Consider the following 13,503-nt stretch of genomic DNA (forward strand, 5'->3'; position numbering starts at 1 on the left):
CGCAGTCTCCACGGCCCCAGTGCCCCGCACGCCGAGGTCCCGGAGCCCCGGCACGCGGAGGTCTCGGCGGCGGAGGACCCCGCGGGCGGAGGTCTCGGCCCCCACCATGCTTCTGGGGAGGTGAGGCGACCTGCGGGCCTGCGGTGCGGTCGTGCGGAGCAGGGCAGGCGGAGAGCGCCCCGATGGCGGCGCCGCGGTCCGGGCCGCCCGTGCCCAGCTCGCCGGGCTCACCGGGCGGTGCCGCGGCGGGAAGCGCGCGAGAGGGCGGTGGCGCGGGCGTGGAGGCCGCCGCCGAGCGCGGTCACCTGTCGGCAGGGGGCGCGCAGGGCAGGGGCTGGGACACACGGACTCGCGGCCTCGCGTGGGCGTGCTTGGGGCGGGGTCCCCAAGGGCGAGGGGAGGGCTTCGGGCGCGCGCGGCGGTGGGGAGAGCGCACCCACGCCCGGGCCGGCTTTCCGCGCCCTGCGCCCCGACCCGCAGATACCCAGCCGGGCCACTTCAAGTCCGCTGGCGCCCACCGCTTGGGGGACGCCCCCTCCCCACGGCCACCCCCGTCGGGGGCTGCCCGGCGCGTGGGGGAGGTGACAGCCTGGCCCCCTTGCTTTTTGTCAAAATGGCCTTTCGGGGGTCCCCAGGCGTCCACTCGCACACTTGGTGGCCCTGGCCGGCGGCCCGGTTAGAAACGTGGGCAGTGAAGAGCATGCCTGGGAAGATAAAAGTGGCAACGTCTCAGCCGCCCACGCCCGGGAGCAGTGGCCCTGCCCTGCTGCGGCTGACCCAGGGCCAGGGCCTGGGGCGGTGGGGCCTGGGGCAGGAGGCCTGGTGGGGGGTGACAGACTGCCCCGTCCACCGCCAAGACACCAGCCCGGCGCTGCCCTTGCATGCTTACCGGGCGCTGGACGCCGGGCTGAGTGCAGTCTAGCGTTGGCCAGGGGTGGTTGAGACAGTGGGAGGAGGCAGGGCCCAGGCCCCGGGCCCCCAGGCCCTCATGCCATGCCCTGGGCGCGAGTTGTGTGTGGCTCCTGGGTGGCCCCCGGCGTTTCCCAGGCAGAGGCTAAGAGAGGAAGGGCGGGAGGGTCCCTCAGAGAAGTTGGGCGACCCCAGGGGCTCCCACCTCCTGGGGAGCTGGCCCCAGAGACATGGTCGGGGGTGAGGCCCAGGCCACTGGACAGCGGTGAGAGGCCTCCGCCTGCAGCGCCAGCGTCCCTAGAGTCCTGGCTGCTCCACTTCCCATCCAGCTCCCAGCTGACGAGCCTGGGAGAGCAGCTGGGGGTGGCCCAAGTGCTGGGGCCCCTGCACCCACAAGGGAGTCCCGGACGGAGCTCCTGGCTCCTGGCTTCGGCCTGGCCATTGTAGCCAACTGGGCAGTGAACCAGCAGATGCAAGAGTTTCTCTCTCTCTGGAACTCCGACTTTCAAATAAATAAATAAATCTTTGAAACAAAGCAAAGCTGAGGCGTCCTGGGGGACTGTGGAGGAGGCGCCCGTGGGAAGGATCCCAGGCAGAAGGTGCCAGAGCCTTGGGGTCACGAGGGGCCGAGCCGTGGAGGATGTGAGAGGCGAGGCGCCGCCTCGTGGGTTTCAGATCGGCCGCGCTGCTCCAGGGGCTGCCCGCAGCTCACCGCACTTGCTCCCTCCTGCCCCACCCAGCCTGGAATCCCTCCCCAGGGAGCTGGGCCTGGCCCTTTCTCCCCGCTCCTCGCCGCCAGTCCCTGGGGACCTGTGGTGTGGGGGGGGGGGGTGTCCTGGCTCCTCTCCCAGAATCCCTGGGGTTCACATTTCTGTGATGGCTGCCACTACCTCCTGCCTCTGGGAGCCAGCCTGCTCCTGGTTGGAAGAAGCAGGTGACTTGCCTGGGCCGTGTCTCACCTGGGGCCTGTCTATCTGCGGTCTGTCTTGCCTGGGGCCTGTCTCACCTGTCACAGTCTCACCTAGGGCCCAATTCACCTGGGGCCTGTCTATCTGCTGTCTGTCTTGCCTGGGGCCTGTCTCACCTGTCACAGTCTCACCTAGGGCCCAATTCACCTGGGGCCTGTCTCACCTGGGGCCTGTCTCACCTGGGGCCTGACTCACCTGGGGCCCCTCTCACCTGCCGCCCCCCTCACCTGCCATCTGTCTCACCTGCCATCTGTCTCACCTGGGGCCCCTCTCACCTGCCATCTGTCTCACCTGCCATCTGTCTCACCTGCCGCCCCTCTCACCTGCCATCTGTCTCACCTGCCGCCCCTCTCACCTGCCATCTGTCTCACCTGCTGCCCGTCTCACCTGCCGCCCGTCTCACCTGCTGCCCGTCTCACCTGCCGCCCGTCTCGCCTGCCATCTGTCTCACTTGCCGCCCCCCCCCCCCCCGCCGCCCCCCTCACCTGCCATCTGTCTCACCTGCCGCCCGTCTCACCTGGGGCCCCTCTCACCTAGGGCCCCTCTCACCTGCCACCCCTCTCAGCTGCCACCCCTCTCATCTGCCGCCCGTCTCACCTGGGGCCCCTCTCACCTGGGGCCCCTCTCACCTGCCATCTGTCTCACCTGGGGCCTGTCTCACCTAGGGCCCCTCTCACCTGCCGCCCCTCTCAGCTGCCACCCCTCTCACCTGCTGCCCCCCTCACCTGCCGCCCCCCTCACCTGCCGCCCCTCTCACCTGCCATCTGTCTCACCTGCCACCCGTCTCACCTGGGGCCCCTCTCACCTGCCGCCCGTCTCACCTGCCTTTCTCACCTGCCTTTCTCGTGTTTGTTTTGCAGCGCTGGACTGCTCTTGCTGCTGGTCAGCGGCCTGCAGGCTGGTAAGTGCAGCAGCACCCCACACGGGGGAGCACCCCCCCCCCCGAGTGTCCAGCCTGCGCCCCGGCCAGCGCAGGGCATGGGCCATGTTTGGGTTTAATTCCGCACCCTGGCTGGGGCAGGAGGCCGCGCCTCTCTGCAGTGGACTCCCCGGGTCTTTAAGCAGGAGCTGCCCGCAGAGCTGAGAGGGCCGAGGCGGCGTGGCCCTTCTCACGCAGGCATTAAGTGGTCACAAGCGAGCAAACCCCCTGCTGCACTGAGTTCTGGCCCTGGCGATGTGTCCTGAACTGTTTCCACATTCACTCTTGACACAGTTCCAAGAAGCAGCAAAAGAGGGTGTGGTGGGCGTGGCACCCACCCTTGCTTCTCCCTGCTGCCTGATCCCGCTCTGCGCTGTCAGGGCAGGAAATCCCGGGTCTGGCCGCACACGTGTGTGCACTGTGGCAGTGCCACCGCAGCCCTGCACGTGTCTCGCCCAACTCCCTTCTGCTCGGATGAGGTTCAGGCCTGCCTGACGGCACGGCCTCAGCTGCTGGGAGTCAGCTCCGGAGAATGAGCTCCGTGCACGTCTGTGCCTGCAGGAGCCGCGGAGCAGGAGGTGAGGGCGATGGTGGGCAGCGACGTGCGGCTCGGCTGTGTGCACCCCAGAGGGGGCAGCTTCGACCTCAGCGACCTCATGGTCTACTGGCAAGTCGGCGGCTCGCAGACCGTGGTGGCCTACTACTTCCCCGAGAACAGCTCCGCCAGCCACCAGGACGGCCAGTACCGGAACCGGGCCTCGCTGTCGCCAGCCGCCATGAGGCGGGGCGACTTCTCGCTGCACCTGCGCAACATCACCCCGCACGACGGGCAGACGTTCGACTGCCTGGTGTTCCGCAAGTCCGTGCTGGAGAAGATGCTGGAAGCCGTGGTCACGCTGCACGTGGCAGGTGAGGCGGGGGCCTCGGCTCTGCGGGGGGCTTCTGCCCACCCCGGACGCTGAAGGGAGGGGTCGTGGGGAAAGCCCTGGGCCTGCGGCACTCCCAGGTCCGCTCTCTCGGCCGCCCCCTGGCAGCTTGGGCGAGATCAGAATTCAAGAAGGGCACACGCGCAGCAGCGGGGAGCCCGGGGCACGGCCCAGCAGGGAGGTGGCTATGCCCACTGCCGGGCCGTCCACGCGGCCCGTGGGAGGTGCAGAGCTCAGCAGGGGCCCTGTTGCCACCCACCAGGCTCAGCTGCCGCCCTCCTGGGGGTGGTTGGGGGAACCAGTCCGGGGCAGAACTTTCCTGTGCCACTGTTCAGTCCACAGCCCCGTCCTGCAGCCACCCAGGGTCAGGGGCTGGGCAGCCCCTCCCCTGCAGCCTGGCCCGTTCTCATCCGGCGGGTCCCCGCCCTCGCCGACCACCTGCCTCGCTCCCCCCAGCCAACTACAGCCTGCCCGTGGTCAGCACGGCCAGCGGCGCCTCCCCGGACGGGGCCCTGACCTTCACCTGCACGTCCAGCGACGGCTACCCGCGGCCCAACGTGTACTGGATCAACAGGACGGACAACAGCCTGCTGGATGAGGCTCTGCACAACAGCACGGTGTCCCGGAACGCGCGGGGCCTCTACGACGTGCTCAGCGTCCTGAGGGTCCCTCAGGCCCCCAGCCGTGGACGTCGGCTGCTGGATAGAAAACGTGGTGCTGCAGCAGAACCTCACCGGCGCAGCCGCATGGGTACGGCTGGCCGGGCCACGGGCCCTTCCACGGGCTGAGCAGAGCCGTGGAAGGGGAGGGGCGTGGGTCGGGCCGTGGTGAGGGTGGGGGTGGGGCCGGGTCGTCAGCTTGACCCTCACCTGCGGGGGCCCACAGAGGCTGTCCCATCTCTCAGTCGCAGGTCCAGGGTGGGAGCCCTCCCGGGCAGCCCGCACCCCATAGGGGGCTGTGTCTCCATCGGCAGCAGAAGACGGGGCGCTGATGCCCCTGCCAGCTGTGGGGCGGGGTCCTGTGGGGCCCAGCAGGAACACGGGGCCCCCCCGTTCACGAGCTCAGGACGTGCTGGCCCCTCCTGGACGTGACTGGGCACTGGCCCTGCTTTCTCTCTGCGCCTGAAGGTGCCCCAGGGCCGCCGTCTCCGCCCCAGCACACGGCGGCCTCTCTCAGAGCCTGTGCAGCCCCCGTGCCCAGGCCCAGCAGCTGCGAGCCTCGGGCCGGGTTTTCCAGGGTGCCGCAGGGCCGAGCCGAAGCAGCTTCCCCGTGTGTCTGCCGCCCCCAGGGCTGCCAAGGCTCATTTGCCCATGAGCAGGCTCTGAGGGGCAGAGCTGGCAGAGGGCAGGAGCCCCACGCACCCTGGGGTGGAGGCCATGGCCGAGGAAATGTCCCTCCCCCGGGACCCCCCCGGGAGGCTCCAAAGCAGGGCCCCAGATGGCTGCACACGTGCTCACAGCACCCAGCGTGGTGGATCAACGCAGCAGGGTCCAGGCTAGGACAAGGGACACGTGGGGCAGAAGCCCGGGGGCCACGCCACACATGAGCCCCCGCATGTGCCGTGTGGCACACAGCAGCTCCACGGAGCGGGGAGAGAGGGGCCGTGGCTGCTGGGAGGCACGGGGCTTTCTCTGGGGTGAGGAAAGTTCTGGAATGAGCAGACGTTCTGGCCACGCCACGCCTGGAGGCAACAGGTGTCAGTGGTGCTTTTGAGACGGTTCATGAATGTCCCCGTGATGACAAGAGATCCAGCAGAACCTGCCGTGGGCCCCCCGGGGCTGCGTGGGGCAGGGGGGCCAGGGCCGCCATGGGGGTGCCCCCGAGGGGTAGAGAGAGCCCCTCTCTCTCCGAGGCCCTGAGCGAATTGTTTCCCCATTCTTGCAGAAACGTTCATTGGGACCACAGACAGGATCACAGAGCACCCGGCCGGTCCCCCGGAGGAGAAGGGTGCGGCCGCACTCATCATCCTAGCCGTGCTGTGCGTGGCAGGGGTCGGGGCCGGGCCTGGGTGTGCAGAAGCAGGTGTCCCCGGGGCGGCTACGCAGGTACGGCCGACGCCGAGGTGGTGGGGGGAGGGGCGGTGTCAGCGTTTGGACTTCCGGGACGTCCTCGCCCCGTGGTCCGTGGCTTCCATTGGAAATCGGCGGGCTGAGCAGCTCGGACGCGCTGGGCTGTGGGTCCTGGGCCGGCTGAGCCATGGGGGTGCCGTGAGAATCCCAGAGTCCCAGTCCCCGGGAGTGATGGATTCTAAACTAGAGGTGGCATCTGGCGGCTCCATCTCTGGGGTTCGGCCACCAAGCACGGGGACGAAGGCTGCGTCCCGCCCAGGGAGGTGGGGGCTCTTCCTGGGGAGCCTGGGAGGGCAGGGGCAGGTGTGGGGGTTATGGGGGCGCAGAGTCCACTGGGTGGAGGGCTCCGCTCCCAACGGAAGTTGATTTGTGGCTCCCGTGCGTTTCCACCGGTTGTCCCAGCACTGTCCACCCGGCTCGGCTGGGTCGGGACCCCTGAGCCTAGGTCATAGGCAGCGGCCCCTCCCCCTGGAGGCCTGGCACGGTGGGGGCAGGGCTGCCCTGAGCGCAGAGCCCCTCCCCTGCTGCCTCCTTGAACCCCTTGGTTTGTCCCGCAGGTGCCCAGACTGTGGGGCCCACGCTGGAGTTCACAGGTGAGTTGGCAGTGGGCGTCCTCCCTGTGCTCGGAACAGAGACAGTGTGCACCCTGGGTGGCACGCCAGACCCCCCTGGGTCGCCGGTGCCCCGGTTCCTCCCTGCGCTGGGACAGGCGCTGCCCCCCCATCCTCAGGACTGGGGCAGGGGCGGGGTGTCACACACACACTCACACACACCCTCACCCCGTCTGGGACGTATCCACACACGGTCACCGGCCACCTACGTGGGCAGTGGGCCTGGCAGCCAGGCCGACCTGGGCTCACTGCCTGTTTGCCGGCTGACCCTCCCCAGAGGCCAGGCTCCCCGGCTGCATCCTCCCCGGCCCCCCCCACCCCCCCTGCAGAGCCCCAGGAAGCCCTCTCACGTTCCTCTCTCCTCTCTTTCCGCCCAAGACCGTGCCTGATTGGAACTCACCGCCTGGGACACAGAGGCGTCGGTGAGAGGGCGTCGGCCACTTGAGAAGGGACAGGCGCAGGCCAGGTGGCAAAGGGGACCGGAGCCCCTGCCCCAGGAGTGCTGTTGGCGAGCGCCCAGCGCTGACCCCAGGGCCCTGAGGGAGGCCCTCCCGGAGGGTCAGCAGCCCCGCAGCCGAGGCCCCAGATGAGTGGGCCTCACCTGGCCACATGCTCTCCCGCCCAGAGCCCAGGAGCAGCCGCGGCCGGCACAGGCCCTGCTCAGCATGCCGAGCAGGCGAGGACACGGGCCGTTCTGAGATGCGACGGGGGACTTTGGATTCCCGGGAAGAGGGCATTGCTGCTCCACTAGGACGTTTGCAGCACCTGTCATAGGCGCTCCCGCGTGTGCACACGTGTGTGTGTGGGAGTGCAGGAAACGCCGGACACGGGAGCTTCCTTCTCCTCTGGGACATTTGCTGGGAGGACGCCGTTCCCCCGAGGCCAAGAATGGCTTTGGCCCAGGGAAGCCGCTCCATAGCCTGCAGGGTGGGCGGCCCACGGCCGCAGACTCCGGAGGCGGCTGCAGGTGACATGGGCACTGGACCAAGGCAGGACACGGTGGGCAGCTTGGCCTCTGTTTAAGATGCAGCATTGGCCCCAGGGCTGTGTCCCTGCCCATCCCAGGACCAGTCGAGCTCAGGCCACTTGGTCCATCGCCGCCGGACGCCTGTGCTGTGCAGCCCACGCCCCGGAGCTCCGAGGGACAGCGTCTCTGGAGGATACCTCCCGTGGGCTCGGGCGTGTGGCGAGGGATAGCAAAGCAGTAGGAGGTGGCCGTGCGCCGTGCCAGAGCTCCACGGTTGTCATGAGCCGCAGTGGGCGCCACCCAGGGCCTCCACACTAGGACTGAGCGCTCGCTCCCCCTCAGCCTGAGTGTCCCCTGGAGAGGCTGGGGCTGCGGATCTCGGGGCTGGGCGGTGGTGGCCACCAGCTTTGCCCGCCCCAGCTCTCCCCCACTGCTCCCCTGCGGGCGCCGCGGGCACCCTGGACTGCAGTGACCGCCCCAGCCCTGTCTCCCTGGGGTCCTAGCGGCCCCTGGGACCTGGGGCCGGGGAAGAGCCGCGCTTGTGCGTTCTGAGGCTTGCCCGGGTCCCGGCCCCTCGGCTGTGGCTCTCAGAACTGTGTGCGGAGAATACAAGCCGTGATCCACACCTGTGTCGGAGCTGTGCTCGGCCCCACGTCCAGGCGGCAGCAGGGCCACGTGTCCCCAGCGCTGCTGTCCATGATGCCCAGAGGCTGCGCCAGGGCTGACCGTGGCACACTCCGGCGTGACGGGCACCTCCAGCACCCAGTGTGGCCTGCTGCAGCCCGGGGCCAGCATCCCCGCCCCCGCCTCCCTTCGGCTCCCGCTGTCTCGGTGGGCCGGGCCCGGGCCCCTCCTCCACCACACTTGGAGTCCCAGGCATCAGCACCGGGACAGAGGCTCAGCCGTCAGGGTGTCCGTGGCTCTGGCAAGCACCAGCCAGGGCGGTGGGCAGGCTGTGACCAGCGCAGGGGACGGGAGGGCAGCCACTGACCAATAACCCCGAGCTCCTCGCTGTGCTGTGCCTTGGTTTCCCCTCCTGGGAAGTGAGGAGGCAGTGCCGCTGTCCAGGCCTGGGCACTGCCTCCACCCCCACCGCCAGCCTGGCCAGGCCTGGGTCCTGGGCGGGGGCAGAGGCAGCGGGCTGCCACAGGTCTCTGCCTGCCGAGAGCCCCAGGGGGCCGTCTGGGGTGGACTTGTGACCCCAGCATGGTCGACCCCACCAGCACTCAGGAATGCCTGGCGCCCGGCCACCAGCCTCGCGCAGCTGTCCCTACCCCCTCCCCGCTGCCCCCCTCCAGCCTCCAGCTGGGGAGGAGGGGCTGGCCCCAGGCTCTGAGGTCGGAGTCCCTGTCAGCTTTGCTCTGGCCTGGGGCCCTGCCCCCATCTGGCGGTTGAGAGCAGCGTCAGGAGCCCCGCCTGCCGCGGCCGGGCCGCCCGGCTTCCTAAGGGTCCTGGTTGTTAAGCAGCTGGGGCCAGAGGGGCGGCCTTGACCCAGGGCCCTGGCCTTGGCCTTAGGCCTGCCTGTGGAGCGTCCAAGCCGGCAGCCGGCAGCCGCCCGGGGCCTGCCTGTCCTCCTGCGCCGCTGGCCCGCGCCTCTGTGCAGCCAAGGCAGCCGCCGGCGAGACTGGAAACTCGGGAAATCTGTAGACAGCTAAGTTTTTTTTAAAACAACACTCTTCTGTTTTTTAAAGATTTATTATTTGAAAGAGAAGGAAAGACAGAGAAAAGAATCTTCCGTCTGTTGGTTCACTCCCTAAATGGCTGCAGTGGCCAGGGCTGGGCCAGCCAGGAGCCAGGAGCTCCATCCGGGTCTCCCACACAGGTGCAGGGGACCAAGCACTTTGGGCCATCTTTGCTGCTTACCCAGGCCGTTAGGAGAGAGCTGGAAGGGAAGTGGAGCAGCCAGGACTCGATCCAGTGCCCATGTGGGGTGCCGGCACCGCAGGCGGTGGTTTTACCCACTATGCCACGGCGCCAGCCCTGGCAGGTTCATTTTTCAGGAGACAATTTTGAGTGGTCCTGGACTGATAGAAAAATCCAGATGGCCTTGGCAGCACAAAGGTCCCCACCCCCGTGACAAGGCGGTGCCTGCTTGTCCCCTCCTCCCGGGCAGCGCAGGCCCTCGGTGCCCGTGCAGGACGCCACTGTCCGCAGTTACGCAGTCCGTCCGTGTCCTCCACGATCCTGGTCGCCTCTCCCTAGTGAGCACAGCTCATGGCCAAGCCTGCCAGGGCAGCAGAGGGCCTGGGCCACTCTGGGCTCCCCCACCTTCCTCTGGGCCATGGGTGAGGCCTGCGCTCCCGCCCCACTGCTCAGACCTTCTGGGTCCACCCCAGGACGGGCACAGCGTGCGTAGGGGTCTTGTCAGGGAGCTCAGGCGGAGGCTGGGGGGCCATGGGGTGCAGGAGGGAGCTGGACAGCAGGGCCAGTGGACGGCGGGGCAGCTGGAGTCAGGCCCAGGATCCCCTGACACACAGGCACTGCACAACCCACGGAGGCGCAGCCGTGACCCAGGCCCGCACGGGAGCGGCTCACACACGGGGGCTTCAGTGCAGACCCCAAGGTCAGGAGACGGCTGAGACGCTCGTGGCCATCCCGGACGGCCGTGCGGCAGAGCCGGCTGTGCCACCCCCCACTCACACACCCGGGACTCCATCCCGGCTCCCAGCAGACGTGGACCGGGGGCTGCTGGCTCCCGAGGTCAGAGGGGCCGCGATCGTCACAGTGAACGTTTGTTCTGAGACAGAGAGCTCGCTCTCGAGAGGGTGCATGGGGCAGTGGAAGGACCGCGGGGGCACAGGGCACCAGGCTCCGGGTGAGGGGCCCTTGATGAGGCTGGGGACCTGGCTGGCGTCACCCCTGCACACCGGCTTCCGGGTGGAGGCTTTTCCAGACTGGCGTCTGACCGTCAGCCTAGCACTCGGAGCCACGGGCTTCTTAGCTCCCGCCCCGCCCGTCTCCCGCCTCGACTTCCCCAGGGAGCCCCGTCCGACTCCCGCCTCGACTTCGCCTCAGAGTGCCGGGTTCAAGTCCCAGCTCGGCCACTTCAGACCCCGCTCCCTGCTGATCCCCTGGGGGCAGCAGGTGGTGGCTCAGAGTTGGGGGACCCGGCTGTTGTGGGCATTTGGGGAGTGAGCCAGCGGATGGGAGAGCTCTCTCTGCCTTTCAAATGCAAATAAAATCAATAAAAATAATTTAGAAATGCATCAAACCCCGGGGTCCCCTGTCCGCACTCCGCAGTGACGCCTTGGGCAGCGGCAAACGGCAGGCAGCGCAGGCGGCCGTGGTCACAGCGCAGGGCGGCCGGGCCGGGCGCGGGGTCCGCGGGGCGGCGTGGTCCGGGGGGCGGCGTGAAGAATCCTGACGGGGACCCAGAACCAGAGAGCCTGGCGCCGCAGAGGGGCCGACCCCGCCACAGCTGCTCCTGGCCCCGGCTGCCCGAGGTCCCTGCGGACCGGAGCAGGCCGATGGCTCAGCGGAAAAAGACGAAAGCCCCACCGACAGAGGAAGCAGCAGCTCCCGCTTCCTGTCTGCTGGTGCCCCTGCCTCCGGGGAGAGCCACGGGAGACCCCGTGCCCACAGGCTCCGCAAGAAGCAGTGTCCGCAGCCCCCTCCCCCACTCAGCCCCTCTGTGGCCGCTGGCCAGCTCGGAGGGTCAGTGCAGGACGGCAGGTTCACACTGCGGTATTTCCAGCCCCCTCCTGGCCCAGGCAGGCCCCGGTTGCAGGCTGGGATCCGCTCCACCCCGGCGGCTCGAGGCACACTTGGACTCCAACGCTGAGTTCCCGGGTGCGGCTTGCGCTAAGCAAGGGTTCCCAGCATCCTCTAGGCCAGCCACCTGGGTCCCCACATGGGGGTCAACACCGTGAGGCCAAGGGCAGAACACTCATCCCTCCTGGACCCTCACTGAGGTCCTGCGGGGGACCCATGACCACCCGTCCGGGGCCAGCGGCGGCCGGCGCGTCCAGCCGCCCTCGGGAGTTTATCTGCGTAGGCCAGCGGGGGAGGGGGCAGCCCGAGGGGCAGATGCACACTGCCCGGCCTCTCCTTGTTCCTGTCCAGCAGCCCCGCGCTCTGGTCAGCTACTAAGAAGAGGGCGGGGCCGGCAGAGGCGCAGGTGCATCCGAGAGCCAAAGCCCACGTCCCCAGGCCTCGCATCCTGCGCGTGGTCCACGGGGCGCCACGTCCGGTCGGCCTCTGCTGGTGCGGAAGCGGGGAGGGGGAGTGAGCGCCAGGGTCCCTGTCCGTCTGCAGGTGGCGGCCCCTCTCCCCTGGGCCCCATCCGCTCTGCTCCGCTGCCCCGCGCCGGGCCAGGCTTCCTGATTTAGCTGGCCCAGCAGGCAGCACGTGCGTGGAGGCTCAGCTCACAACAACAGTGTCACCTGGGCGGGAGGAGCGTGGCCGCCGCTTCCACAGGCCTGGGGTCGACCGCGGGATTCCTCGCCCAGCCCCTCTGCTGCGTCAGCAGCCCTGCTGGAGGTCCCTGGGGCCCTCCGGCGAAGTCCCTTCCCTGGTCAGTGGCTCGAGCACCGGGACGGGGCCATCAGGCAGGCTAGAGTCACTAGGCTCCCATGCCACCCCACCTGGGCACCCGTGGCTGCCGGGAGCAGGTGCATGGGGGTGCAACAGGGCCTCACCCCTGCAGCCCAGGCGGTGCCAGGCGAGGGTGAGGTAAGGGGCGCCAGCAGCGATCCCATCTCTGACTGGCAGACGGGCAGAGCCCACGGCGGGCCCCACAGACGTGTGAGGGCCAGCCCCTCCCTGCTGTTCCCCTGCTCTCTGCTTTGCCATCAAAAAGCCTCACTTGGGGCGTAGTGGGTAAAGCCACTGCCTCTAATGCCAGCATCCCATATGGGTGCCAGTTCAAGACCCGGCTGCTCCACTTCCTATCCAGCTCTCTGCTGTGGCCTGGGAAAGCAGTAGAAGATGGCCCAAGTCCTTGGCCCTGCACCCGCGTGGGAGACCCGGAAGAAGCTCCTGGCTTCAGCCTGGCCCAGCTCCGGCTATTGTGGCCAATTAGGGAGTGAACCAGCAGATGGAAGACCTCTCGCTCTCTCTCTCTCTGCTTCTCCTTCTCTCTGTGTGTAACTCTGACTTTCAAGTAAAATAAATAAATCTAAAAAAAAGCCTCACCTGTGAAGTGCTGACCTACCCAGAACCCTGAGTGACCAGGACTGGGCACAGCCCCTGGGGCGAGCTCTCCCGGCCCCACCCACTCCCAGGCCCCGGCTCCCGGGCCGCCTGCAGCAGCCTGACAGTGGCTCTGCTGGTAAAGGGAGTTTCCGCCCGCTCGTTAACGGTCTTTATTTTTAACGGTCTCATGAGGCCCCCCCATCGAGGCCATGTGTGAGGTCAGAGGCCAGAAGGACCCCGCCCGACACCGCCGGTGCCTGCTGGCTGCTGGCCATCCACCCTTGTCCATTCCGTCCGGTGACCTCCCAGGAACACCAGGCATGCGGAGGCCAAGGAATGATCAGTGCTAAGGGATAGAGTGGACAGTGGGACCATGGGGGCCATGCGCAGGGGTCCAGGAGGTGGCCTTGTCCAGGCCTGCGACCCTGGGTCTCCTCGCTCATCCATTCTCTCGCTGTCCTGCACCCGGACACTGAGCCTGCAGGGAGGTGTGGAGAGCTGAGTGTGACAGGTCCCCAGGACAGAGGAGGGGGCGCGTCGTCAGTGGCTTGCTGCCCCTCCGGGCGCAGCCTCTCCCATGTGCCCTGGGCTGCCAGGGGCAGGGGGCCGACCCTGAGCAGGCCGGAGGGTGGCCACCCCACCGACCTCAACACACCGTGTGTTGGGAAGCTAGAATCCCAGGCTCTGCTTGGTCCATGGCCTGCCCACCCAAGTGCCAGCCCGCCCAAGGGACGGGTTAAACTGGGTGGTGGCTCAGCAGCCCTGGGTCCCAGTGGGCACCACTGTGGATGGTGCTCAGTGGAAGTTGCAGCAGGGTGGGTGGCCTGAGCCGCTCACTCAAGTGAAAGGAGCCTGGGGTGGCTCTGCCAGGACCAGGTTCGCCAGAGATGGACAGGTCCCAGAAACGATGGGCCAGGGCACCCTGGTTCCAGAGCACCTGACACGCCAGACCCCGCCTCCACATGCGGGCTGCTGTCAGTCACCCAGGACCCCACGTCACT

At 68.2% G+C, this 13,503-nt stretch overlaps 1 protein-coding gene and 1 long non-coding RNA gene across 2 annotated transcripts; both read left to right on the plus strand.

The window, feature by feature from the left end:
* ICOSLG (inducible T cell costimulator ligand) lies at nt 1–5,036 on the plus strand. Its single transcript, XM_062174747.1, is given in 6 exon segments — nt 1–120; nt 2,738–2,778; nt 3,358–3,705; nt 4,179–4,390; nt 4,392–4,472; nt 4,923–5,036. Coding segments are annotated over 6 exon segments (810 nt in total). The 5' UTR covers nt 1–106.
* Nucleotides 5,037–5,611: 575 nt separating this feature from the next.
* LOC133769372 (uncharacterized) lies at nt 5,612–7,994 on the plus strand. The gene is made up of 3 exons (XR_009867201.1): nt 5,612–5,767; nt 6,349–6,384; nt 6,781–7,994. It is a non-coding gene; the product is annotated as an uncharacterized LOC133769372 (long non-coding RNA).
* The last annotated feature ends 5,509 nt before the right edge of the window (nt 7,995–13,503 follow it).

This window comes from Lepus europaeus, chromosome 2 (genome assembly GCF_033115175.1).
Source record: "Lepus europaeus isolate LE1 chromosome 2, mLepTim1.pri, whole genome shotgun sequence".
Taxonomy (NCBI): Eukaryota; Metazoa; Chordata; class Mammalia; order Lagomorpha; family Leporidae; genus Lepus; species Lepus europaeus.